Genomic DNA, 12,113 nt, shown 5'->3' with positions numbered 1-12,113 from the left:
CGTATCCGGTTTTTACTTCTGAGCATGCCCAGAAGTGATATAAATTCATTGCTTGTCAGAAAATCAATCAATCACTCACTCTCTCTCAAACTCTCTCACTCACTGACTGACTCACTGACTCATTCACTCACTCTCACCCACTCACCGATCACTGGCGCAGGGCTGCACGGCTGTCACACTGCTCCTGCGGCTTCTCCTGATTTGAAAATGCCGGCCGCTCATTATTTAATCTCGTATTCCCTGCTTTCCCCGCACACCGGCGCCTATGATTAGTTGCAGGCAGTCACGCCCCCACGCTGAGTGACAGCTGTCTCACTGCAACCAATTACAGCTGCCGGTGGGCGGGTCTATATTGTGCAGTAAAATAAATAAATAATTAAAAGAAAAACGGTGTGCGGTTCCCCCCCAATTTTGATACCAGCCAAGATAAAGCCACACGGCTGAAGGCTGGTATTCTCAGGATGGGGAGCTCTACGTTATGGGGAGCCCCTCAGCCTAAAAATATCAGCCAGCAGCCGCCCGGAATTGCCGCATCCATTAGATGTGACAGTCCCGGGACTCTACCCGGCTCTTCCCGAATTGCCCTGGTGCGGTGGCAATCGGGGTAATAAGGGGTTAATCATGGCAGGCACCCCCAATGATTAACCTGTAAGTGAAAGTAAATAAACACATACACCCAAAAAAATCCTTTATTTGGAATAAAAAACAAAAAAACACCCTCTTTCACCATTTTATTAAAATCCGCAAATACCCCTCCAGGTCCGACGTAATCCACAGAGGTCCCGCAACGCTCTCAGCTCTACTACATGAAGCTGACAGGAACGGCAGCAGAACACCGCCTCTCTCTATCAGCTCCACGCAGCAACTGAAGGGAGTCGCGCTGTCAGCGGTGACGTCACTGAGGTAATGCTGGGTTGTGTGCGGTGAAGATGCGTGCAGGGTAGTGCCGGCGTGTGCGGTGATAATGCGTGCGGTAGTGCAGGGGTGTGCGGTGATGATGCGTGTGAGGTAATGCCTGCCCGTGCGGTGATGATGCGTGCTGGGTAGTGCTGGCATGTGCGGTGATGATGCGTGTGAGGTAGTGCCTGCCTGTGTGGTGATGATGCGAGCTGGGTTGTGCTGGCGTGTGCGGTGATGATGCGTGTGAGGTAGTGCCGGTGTTTGTGCAGTGATGGTGGGGTCTCTGTCTCTCTCTCAGCATAACAAATAAAACAAAAAAAAACAAAAAACGGATCCGTCGCATCAGTTTTTTCACAATCTGAGACGGATCCGTTGCATCAGGCACAAACCGGATTGTGCCTGATTGGAAAAAACTGATGTGTGAACTTAGCCTAAGGCTGTTTTCACACATCCGGTTTTTGCCGTGCGGCACAATACGGCGCTCTGCAGGAAAAAACGCAACCTTTTTTGTTTGCCGCCGGTTGTGGTTTTTCCTGCATAGACTTACATTAGTGCCGTATTGTGCCGCATGGGCTTGCGTTCGGTCCGGTTTTTGCCCCATGTGGCAGATTTAGCCGATGCGGCGGCCGGATGGAACGGTGCCTGGCATGGTTTTTTTTGTCCAGCAAAAAAAAACGCATCGCTCCGCATCCGGCCGATGCGGCGCGATTTGCAATGCATGCCTATGGACGCCGCATGCGGTTTTTCCACTGCGCATGCTCAGTAGCCTGCCGCAAGCGGCAAAAAACGGACGGGCCGCATGTAAAAAACTTATGCAAAGGATGCGGTTTTGTCGCCACATCCGTTGCATAGGTTTTAGAGCCGGATTGGCCGGCTCTGCAAAACCGGAGGTGTGAACTTAGCCTAAGATGCAGCAGCTCTGCCAGGCAGGAGATCATGTGGTCGGTAGCTGATAGAAGCATTGGCAATGCTTCTATCTTTGCATATTACCGGCCAGTGCTCTCTGTGCACCTGCACGAGAGGACACAAGTGGTAAGTACACACTGTTTTCTCCCCAATGTCCTGATCCATCGTGTGCCTGCAGCATTGAGAAGCAAACACTGCACACACGATAGATCAGGACACAAACACACGGGAAGCAGAGAAACAGCTAGAGGAGCACAGGCTCAGGGCCAGAGGGGGGAGGGGAGAAGGGGGGAGGGAGGGGAGGGAATCAGCGCTGGGGACATTCATTACCTTAGCAGCAGCAGCACCACAGAGACTAGCGTGCTCCGCTCTGTAATGCTCAAGACACGTGTTAGGATGGTAGGAGGGAAAAGCAGTGAGGCGGGGAGAGAGTGGGTGGGCGGAGCCACGGGATAAAGACCTCCCGCCCGGGGCAACGGGACAAACTCTGCAAAGCGTGATAGTCCCGCTGTATCCGGGACGGTTGGGAGGTATGTCTGTGTATACTACTTCATAACAGAACTGGCTCATCTGGATCGATCCGTGCACCTCTTGATTTGTCCTGTGGCTTCTACGCTGGTAAGCTGAACCTTTTATTGTGTTTTCTAGGTGTTTGTATGTGTTTGTGTTTGCCTGCCATTGTTTTCAATGGGGTTTGAAGGTGTTCATCGAACGTTCGAACATTCGACGAATACACCGTCGACGAACCGAACTCAAACACTGGGGGGGTGGCTCATCTCTAGTGACGAGGTAACTTAGAACAGGGGCACCTACACTGGCCCTAGGGCTAAGGTGCCCCTAGCTGTCCTGTTCCCAAAGATACGTCTAATGGTGACGATATATGGGCCCCCTTCCTAACCCCAGCTCCTGAATAGCTGTGGTTAAAAACCTCCTCTCCCCCACCCTCGGGGAGGGCCAGGACAGGAGTGGTGTATCCCACACAAATAGACAGACAGGGAAAAGCCAAAACTCAAACTCACTGCACACACACGCACACACACACAGAGGTAAGATAAGACATGATCAGGTGGAAATAAAGAGCAGGGAGGAAATAGACAACAAGGTTATTTCCACAACACACCAAATAACGCACAGGAGCTCACCAGAATAAGATCACCACAGCACAAGGACTGATATCGCAAGTGAAGCTATAATCAACATAGGGGAACAGGCTCCACCATCTTTTAAAGGCCGGAGGCAGCTGCGATAGGTCTCCTTTACCTGTGACCCTAGCAGCAATCCACAGGCCAGCAGAAATTAAATCCTGCAGGCTGCTAGACTGATCACCAATAAGCACACAACTGATCGATGCTCGAGTCTGACTGTGCAAGTCAAAAGCACCAGATGGTGTGTCAGACTCTACAGTGTGAACAGGGTCAAAAGTCGCCATGACACACGCCATGACAGCTCTAAACAATGACTTTACAGCTGAACTTTGTGACACATATGAAGCACCCCAGGGGGGCGGGGTTGTACTCGTCACCGGGCCGGTGATGAAGGGAGGTCTTGGGGATCTCACGGAGGCCTGGCCTGGCTTCGTGGACAATTGTTGAGAGTAGTAGTTGTCTCGTGATGCCACCTGTGGTGTGCGGCCAGGGGTTAGCCGCCGCTGCGGGTGTTGTCCTCTGGGGCGGATGGTGTTCACAGCTCAGATAGTTTGGCTTCCCACAGGTGAAGCCAGGTCCCAGGGAGGATGATAGAGTTGGTAGTGGCCGTTGGTGCCGAAGTGTGGGGCGACGGCGCTGGCAATGATGGGCTGACACAGTGGTTGCGGTTCAAGGTCTTTTACTCACAGTTCAGTTGTTACTCTTGGAGTGTCGGTTTCCACCGTGATGGGCCCCAGCCGATCCCGGTTACCTTAAAAGCCACCACTGGTGTTGTGGAGTGTGAGACCTTCCTTCCTTGTGCTCTGTAGTGTGGATCCCCGTGGCATGAAGCTACTTAGGGACCCCAGTATCCTTGGGTTTAGTTCCAGTTCCGTCCGCAGGCAGCGCAAATCAAATGTGGGGACAACCATGGTCTTGACTCCTGACTCTATATGCTGCTATGCCCCGGGACCTTTGTGGTGGGCAATGGTATATGAAATCACCCTTCCCTGCAGATTCTGATGACGCAACGTGGAGTGTACGCCACCCTAGGGTTCTGCACCCTCTCTACACTGCTGCTGAGGGGGATAATGAACCCTACGTCCAGCTACCATGTTGCTCCTGTGTCTCACCAGCTCCACTGGTCATCTCCTTCTCCTTCCAGTCTGCCTGGTCCTAACTGTGGAAACTCTGAAGCACTATCCACAGTGATCGTGTTTTTCTGAGTCTCAGACTATTCTGGGGTAAAAACTGTGTGTTCTCTCACTTCCCTCATACTACCCCCACCTTCCTGATGACTCACTGGTGGCTGGGAAAAACTGTTGTTATGGTGACCACCTTTAGCCCAGTTCCAGTGGGAAAGCACCTGAGCTGTGTGTGTTGTGTAAGTGAAAAAAGTGGTTAACCTCTTCCTTACCCAGGATGAGTATTGCACCTTAAATCAGATGCAATACCCTGTGGCGACTGAAGCCTCAGGGGCGCCACACATATATAGAACGTGCGTTTTGCCGTGGCTTCTTCCAGGGGTGGAAGGTGTGTGATTTTTTTATTATTATTATTATAATTAATATTATTATAATTACCTTTAGCTGTTTTTGCAACTTTTACAAATGGGTGTGATCCAAGTGTGCTTAGTTATGCAAATTAGTTTTTCAGTCAGATTTATAATTTGCAAGTTCATATTTATGAATGTTGGGAAATATTTTGCACCAAATCTATTAAATTATGACAATGCAGAAACAACCAAGACTATCTTTTATGTCCCCTCATGATAACTACGCAGTGATTTTTTTTTTCTTTGTAGTAGCAGCTCTTCACTTTTGCTAGACAAGGGCTAAAAAGGAAAAGCCCTTCCCAAATAGCTGAATCCTTCTCATGGATTCTAGGAATGTTATGTACAGTTACAGCTGTTGTTTCCCGATTTGGCATACCATTGTATTGAAAAGGACAAGTTTGTATTTATAGCGACTCGTATGCATATGGATTACAATTTCCTGCTATGTGTAATATGAAGAGCTGCTCCGGAGCACAAACTGCAGCTCTAACAAGTATAATAAGAACTTCTCTGCTTCTTACATTTGTCTAGTCTTTCCGGGCAGAATCATGTCCAGCAACGCACGTGTGGAAAGTCTCGTCATTCTGCCGCACGTCAGTCCAGAAAATAATCAGCCTCAAGAGTCTCAGGAAGAACAAAGTAAACATGTTCCAGCTGAAATGCCCAAACGTATTTCTAAATTTTTCCAAGGAGAACCTGAAGTCCTTGGGGTAGGTATATTTCATTAATACTTGTCATTCTCCAACATTGCCTCCTGTCTCCATAGCCACTTACAGGTGAATGCATGTATTCTCAGTGGCCAAAATGTATTCAAGTGCATAGGAGAAAGATATAAAAAGAAATGTAAGCTATGGTCCTCAATAGGGATAATAACAATACTCAAGGTACAGCCTCAGGGTGGACAAATGATCCCGAACAGAGTACTTTTATCATAGTTGCAAACAGAAAGACCTAATTGCCTATAACTGTTTAAGGGTCAATGTGTTCTGTTGCGACCGAAGGCACCAATGAAGGTTCCTCTGTGTGCGTCTGTGTTGTTGACTGCGGCAGATGTTCCCCTCTATGGCCGTACACTACAAGATGACTCAGGAACTGCAGATGTAACATATACTGTAGACAAAGAAGGATTCAGTCCTTGTTTTTTTTTTTTTTGTTTTTTTAAATAAAAAAAAAAGCACAAATTTTACTGATGGACTTGATAGAACTAATATACACTGCTTACAAAAAGTTAGGGATATTTGCCTTTTGGGTGAAATTTATGTAAAATGTAAAAAGTTCACATTACAGTGATACCATATTTTTCGGACTATAAGGCGCACTTTTCCTCTCAAAAATTTGGTAGGAAAATGAGGGGTGCATCTTAAAATCCGAATATAGCTTACCGGGAGGTGGAGAATTGGCGGAGGGCTGTCTGTGCGGCTCTCTGTGCGGGCAGACGTGTGCCTGTCTGTGCGGGCAGGCTGCCTCTCTGTGCGGGTGGGCGGGCAGGCAGCCTGCTGGCTGCCACTCTGTGCGGCCGGCTGGCTGTTTGGACTGCGGTGGCTGTGCGGCGAGTGTCCCAGATGGTCCTTCTGCAGTCTGGGCTTTAAATGATGGCGCCTGGAGTCAGCGCGTGCGCTGATGGAGCTCTTGGATGAGAGCTCCATCTGCGCACGCACCGCTCTGGGCGCCATTTCTTTGAAGCCCGGACCGCCAACAGAGCATTTGAGACACTTGCCGCACTGGCCTGCTCCACCACACAACAACCACCGCCGCTGCCAGCACTGACCCACCACTGCCGTCATAGCTGCCAGCACTGACCAGCCATCGCTGCCAGCACTGACCCGCTACCATCGCTGCCAGCACTAACCCGCTGTTGCTGCCAGCACTGACCCGCCGCCGTTCCTGCTAGAACTGACCCGCTGCCGTTGTTGCCAGCACCGCCCTGCTGACGTCACTACAAGCACTGACCCGCCGGCGTCGCTGCCAGCACTGATCCGCCGCTGCTGCCAGCACTGACTCTCCGTTGCTGCTGCCTGCACTGACCCGCCACCATTGCTGCCAGCACTAACTCACCATTGCTGCCAGCACTGACCCGCCACCGTTGCTGCCAGCACTGAATTGCCGCCGCTGCCAGCACTGACTCACCACCACCACTTCCAGCACTGACCCGGCGCCGGTGGGACCACTGACCCGCCACCGCTGACAGCACAGCCTCTGCCTCCTGTGACCTCGCTCCAACATGGCTAAGTATAAGACGGACCCCATTTTTTGTTTTTTACCTTTTTTTTCTCTTTAAATTTGGGGTGCATCTTATAATCTGGTGCGTCTGATAAAACGAAAGATACAGTATTTTATCATGGAGTAGGGCATTTAAGTAAAGGCATGCAATGGTGATTTCCTTATCTCAAACAATTTATTAAAACAAAAGTCAAAAACAGTGGTGGGTATAACCCCCAAATATCAATGTCTCAATAAATTGTCATGTGGCCTTGAGCATTAATGACAGCTCATAATGATGTTCACAAGTGGAGTTTTTGTCTGCGGAGGCATGGCACCCCACTCTTCTTGGAGGTTAACCCTCAGCTAATTGAGATTAAGGGGTACAGAATTACGAGCCTTTACGCAATGACACAGATGATTCTGTAGGTTTTCTATGGGATTCATGTCTGGAGAAAGTCCATTTAAGGTACCCCAGTCTGTAACAGCCGATCACTAATGATGAAATTAGGCCTGTGTTGTCCATGCAGAGGCACAATGACTGGATTAATGATGTTGTTCAAGTAGTGGGGGCTGTCACTGTACTACTCACAAAGCGTAGGGCCGTTATTTAGTGAATAGACACACCGACCCGCAATGTAATACCACCACCACCAAAGGCTCGTCTGGTGACAACAGGGGCTGATGTGTGGCGCCCCTGACCTGGTCAGGCACCACTGAGTACTGCACCCATGCTGGGGACAGTACAATACAGGTAATCCAGAAGGCTGACCGGGGTGTGGAACACAGGCGCATAGTAATCAGCTCTCACACATGTACCCATGAGAGGACCCCTGGGGATCCCAGGAGGGGGAAAAGCCTTGACCTTCACTGGAATAGTGGAGGGGGCCAAAAGCCTCCATCTCCTCTCAAGGGGTGTGGTAAGAGAATCTGGTTGCTAGGTGGCGTAGGCAAGAACAGGAGAGGAGGGGCAGTGAGTCAGTTAGAGCAGAACTCCATAGGGCTCAGTGAGGAGCAGACCTGTGGGGCTGTTGCTGTCTAACAGCGCCCGCGCAGTGGCTACTGACGGGGGAGAACGGTCAACTAGGAGTGCTACCCGAAATCCATCTTCAGCTAAAGAGAGAGCACGGAGTGGGAAGTAAGGAGACTGCTAGAGAGTACCAGGCCCAAACGGGCGGCAGATCCCGAAGCGGAGATAGATCCAGCTTTCTTTTGCTAAACCTGCCGGTGTGGGGCTCTCAAAGCCCACGCCACAACACCACAAAAAGCCGCAGCCACGTAGCCACAGTTAGGGCCCATAGCTCACAGGAGGCAAGAAGCTGGAGTGATCTGGCCCAGGCAACAAGCACACGGCAAACGAAGGGGAGTGAGGCTTCAGCAACTTCCCTGGGTGACCCCCATAGGGACTCAAAGTCGGGGTCACCCCAAACCACCAAGGGCTAAGGAAGGCGAGTTAGTAGTCACCCTCACAAGTCAGCCTGAAGGACACCTGGTTCCCGCCTGGTTCATCCCAGCTACGCCCGGGTTACTCACCCTGCCACCTGAAGTGAGTAAAAACCCTGAAAGACATTCTGCCTGTGTGGAGTTATTCTGCGCCTTGTGGTACTACGCACCTACATCGGGCCCTGGGGCTTGCCTCACTCTCAGGAGGCTATTCCAACTAACTGCACATACCATCAGCCCCAGGCGACCCTCAACCTGCAGTGGCGGTCCCTACTGGCCGCAATACTGAGAGTGGCGTCACGACAAGAAGAAGATCTCCTACCTGGGACCAGATCCAGCTGAGTGGAGTCCCAGAAGGTAATGCACCGACACAACACCTGTGGGGCTGCACATCTGGCGTCACGAACAGGATAAGGACTAGACCTGTTCAGACAGGTGACCATGTGCCTGGGCGGTCCGCTTGAAAAATTGGAAGCGCCGCCATATTGCCACCATGAAAAGCGCGCTGAAAAACAACAGCAGCCCGCGCTGGGAGAAGTTACCGCCCACGAAGAGGTGTGGCTACCCAGAGATCCTCTGCAGAGTTCTGACCTTGCCAGCTATGAGAGCGGAAGCGTCCAGAGACGTCGGGACAGAAAGGGAGCCAGAAGCCTGCTGCTGGGAGAGGAGCTGCTGAAAGAGGCAGAGCAGAAACTGAACAGCTTGCTACTAGAGGCAACGGCGAGTCCACTGCTGGGAAATCGTGCAGAGGAGGGCGCAGAAGAAATGGCGTCTGACCGCAGAAACCCAGAACCGGGCTCCGCTGCCTGGTGGTATCGGGAGCTGGCCCAGTTCTGCGACCGACTGGAGACCCGGGTCGTGGAGCAGATCCGAGAAGAACGTATGGAACTTCTGGAGATGGCTGCCGCGGTTCAGGCCTATGAGAGGGGAACCGCACGACGAGTGCCAGACCGGACGGCGACGACTCAGACCCCGATGCTGCCACCGATGGGTGAGTCCAGTATTACCCCTGCCGGCCCGGATGCCCCGACCCCTGCTGCTGTGGCGCCCCTGACCTGGTCAGGCACCACTGAGTGCTGCACCCATGCTGGGAACAGTACAATACAGGTAATCCAGAAGGCTGACAGGGGTGTGGAACACAGGCGCATAGTGATCAGGTCTCACACATGTACCCATGAGAGGACCCCTGGGGATCCCAGGAGGGGGCAAGCCTTCACCTTCACTGGAATAGTGGAGGGGGTAGAGCCTCCATCTCCTCTCAAGGGGTGTGGTAAGAGAATCTGGTTGCTAGGTGGCGTAGGCAAGAACAGGAGAGGAGGAGCAGTGAGTCAGTTAGAGCAGAACTCCATAGGGCTCAGTGAGGAGCAGACCTGTGGGGCTGTTGCTGTCTAACAGCGCCCGCGCAGTGGCTACAGACGGGGGAGAACGGTCAACTAGGAGTGCTGCCTGAAAGCCAGCTTCAGCTAGAGAGTGCACGGAGTGGGAAGTAAGGAGACTGCTAGAGAGCACCAGGCCCAACCGGGCAGCAGATCCCGAAGCGGGGATAGATTCAACTTTCTTCTGCTAAACCTGCCGGTGTGGGGCTCTTAAAGCCCACACCACAACACTACAAAAGCCGCAGCCACGTAACCGCAGTGAGGGCCCATAGGTCATAGGAGGCAAGAGGCTGGAGTGGCCTGGTCCGGGGAACAAGCACACGGCAAACAACAAGGGGAGAGAGGCTGCAGCATCTTCCCTGGGTGACCCCCATAGGGACTCAAAGTCGGGGTCACCCCAAACCACCAAGGGCTAAGGAAGGCGAGTCAGTAGTCACCCTCATAAAGTCAGCCTGAAGGATACCTGGTTCCTACCTGGTTCATCTCAGCTACGCCCGGGTTACTCACCCTGCCACCTGAAGTGAGTAAAAACCCTGAAAGACATCCTGCCTGTGTGGTCATTCTGCGACTTGTGGTACTACAAACCTACACAGGGCCCTGGGGCTTGCCTCACTCTCAGGAGGCTACTACATCTAACTGCACACACCATCAGCCCCAGGCGACCCTCAATCTGCAGTGGCGGTCCCTACTGGCCGCAATACTGAGAGTGGCGTCACGATCAAAACAGAAGATTTCCTACCAGTGACGGAGATCCAGCAACGTGGAGTCCCTGAAGGTAACGCACCGACACCGACACAACACCTGTGGGGCTTCACATCTGGCGTCACGAACAGGATAAGGACTAGACCTGTTCAGACAGGTGACCATGTGCCTGGGCGGTCCGCTTGAAAAATTGGAAGCGCCGCCATATTGCCACCATGAAAAGCGCGCTGAAAAACAACAGCAGCCCGCGCTGGAAGAAGTTACCGCCCACGAAGAGGTGTGGCTACCCAGAGATCCCCTGCAGAGTTCTGACCTTGCCGGCTGTGAGAGCGGAAGCGTCGAGAAACGGCGAGAGAGAAGGGAAGCCACAAACCTGCTGCTGCGGAGAGCAGAAATGGAGTCCAGACGCGGATACCCAGAACCAGGCACTGCTGCCTGGTGGTGCCGGGAGCTTGCCATCTTCTGCGACCGGCTGGAGGCCGGGATCGTGCGACGGCTCAGAGAAGAACGCACGGAGCTCCTGGAAATGGCTGCGGCGGTGCGGACCTATGAGGAGGGAGCCGCGCGGAGCCTGCCGGATCGAGCGGCGACGACGCAGACCCCGATGCTGCCACAGATGGGTGAGTCAAGTGATGCCCCGGCCAGCGCAAGTGCCCCGACCCCTGCTGCCACGCCCGCGGTCCCAGAAGAGGCGCCCGGCGCGGCGCCACCGAACCAGGCCGCAGCCACGCTAGGTGCGGCCCGCCAAGCCCAGGCCGCTGCAGCGATGCCCCGCCTGTCCCGCAGGGCTCCGACCACCACGGCAGTGCTCATCCGTGCTGCAGGTGTGACGCTGACCCAGGCTGCCACCCTGCTGAACCCGGTCCGCCAAGACCCCAACGCAGCAGCGACGCTCGTCCGCGCCGCAAGTGATATGCTGAACCAGGCCGCAGCCCCGCCGGGTGCGGCCCGCCAAGTTCCGATCACTGCAGCGACGCCCGACTCAGCCTGCACGGGCCCCATCGAGGCTGCGACGCCAAGTGAGACCGCGGCTGCAGTGTCCAGTCCGGCCCGCCAGGAACCGGCCGCGACAGAAACGCCAATTCAGGCCGCCGCCATACAGGGCGCGGCCCACCAAGACCAGGCCGCCGCCATGCCAGGCGCGGCCCGCCAAGACCAGGCCGCCGCCATACAGGGCGCGGCCCGCCAAGAAGAGAAGACTACCTCATCATTTTCCCCGGCCTGCAAGGCCAGAGCAGACACCGCTCCCCAGTCCAGAGAGGTCCCTGCTAGGAAGACCCTGATAGGAGAGGACCCCGAATACTGGAAGCTGAAGGCTGATCTGGAGGCCCAGTTCCCGCAAGAGATGGTGGATCGGTATCTGCTCCCTCCGCATACCCCCAAGGAGATTCAGGCAACCCCTGCAGCCGCGCCAGAGAGTCCACCGCCCAGACCAGCTGAAGAAAGCCCATCCCCAGCACTGCCACAACCAGAGTGCAGCGAAGAACTAAGGGGGAGAGGAGGCCAGGAAGCAGAAGGGCTGACTCCGACGCCAACCGCAGCAGACCCCTACCCAGAGCCGGAGATGCTGCCCTATTCCCGCTGGGAGGAGGAAGACTTGACACCGTCAGCAGACGAAGATCAACCCAAAGACCTCACCTGGGAGCCTGCAAGCATGAACCCAGCCCGCAAGACAAGGCGCAGCAGAACAAAGCGTCCTCCAACACCACAGTCTCCAGAGCAGAGGGAGGTCACAGCCAGAGACCTGGAGGAGAAAAGGTGCCTAAGAAGGTCCGAAGCCCAGGCTAGAGGACCCCTTTACAGAGGAATAGTAGAGGACTTCAATCTGAAGAGCGGATACGGCTTCATTGTAGTAAAAGGAATAAAAGAGGGCATATTTGTAAATCGAAGAGATGTTCAAGCCCACCT

The 12,113-nt window shown here is 53.6% G+C and overlaps 1 protein-coding gene across 2 annotated transcripts in view; it reads left to right on the top strand.

The window, feature by feature from the left end:
- Nucleotides 1–12,113, top strand: part of LOC142256431 (membrane-spanning 4-domains subfamily A member 4A-like) — a 73,451-nt gene that overhangs the window by 10,212 nt on the left and 51,126 nt on the right. For both annotated transcript variants that reach the window (XM_075328113.1, XM_075328114.1), the window contains exon 2: nucleotides 5,017–5,195. In XM_075328113.1, the coding sequence (XP_075184228.1) occupies nucleotides 5,034–5,195 (162 nt within the window). In that variant the 5' untranslated portion in view covers nucleotides 5,017–5,033. The remainder of the gene's footprint in view (nucleotides 1–5,016; nucleotides 5,196–12,113) is intronic.

The sequence above is a fragment of the Anomaloglossus baeobatrachus genome, chromosome 11, assembly GCF_048569485.1.
Source record: "Anomaloglossus baeobatrachus isolate aAnoBae1 chromosome 11, aAnoBae1.hap1, whole genome shotgun sequence".
Lineage (NCBI taxonomy): Eukaryota > Metazoa > Chordata > Amphibia > Anura > Aromobatidae > Anomaloglossus > Anomaloglossus baeobatrachus.
The sequence above is the reverse complement of the archived record's forward strand: the minus strand, read 5'-3'. Positions and strand labels throughout refer to the sequence as shown.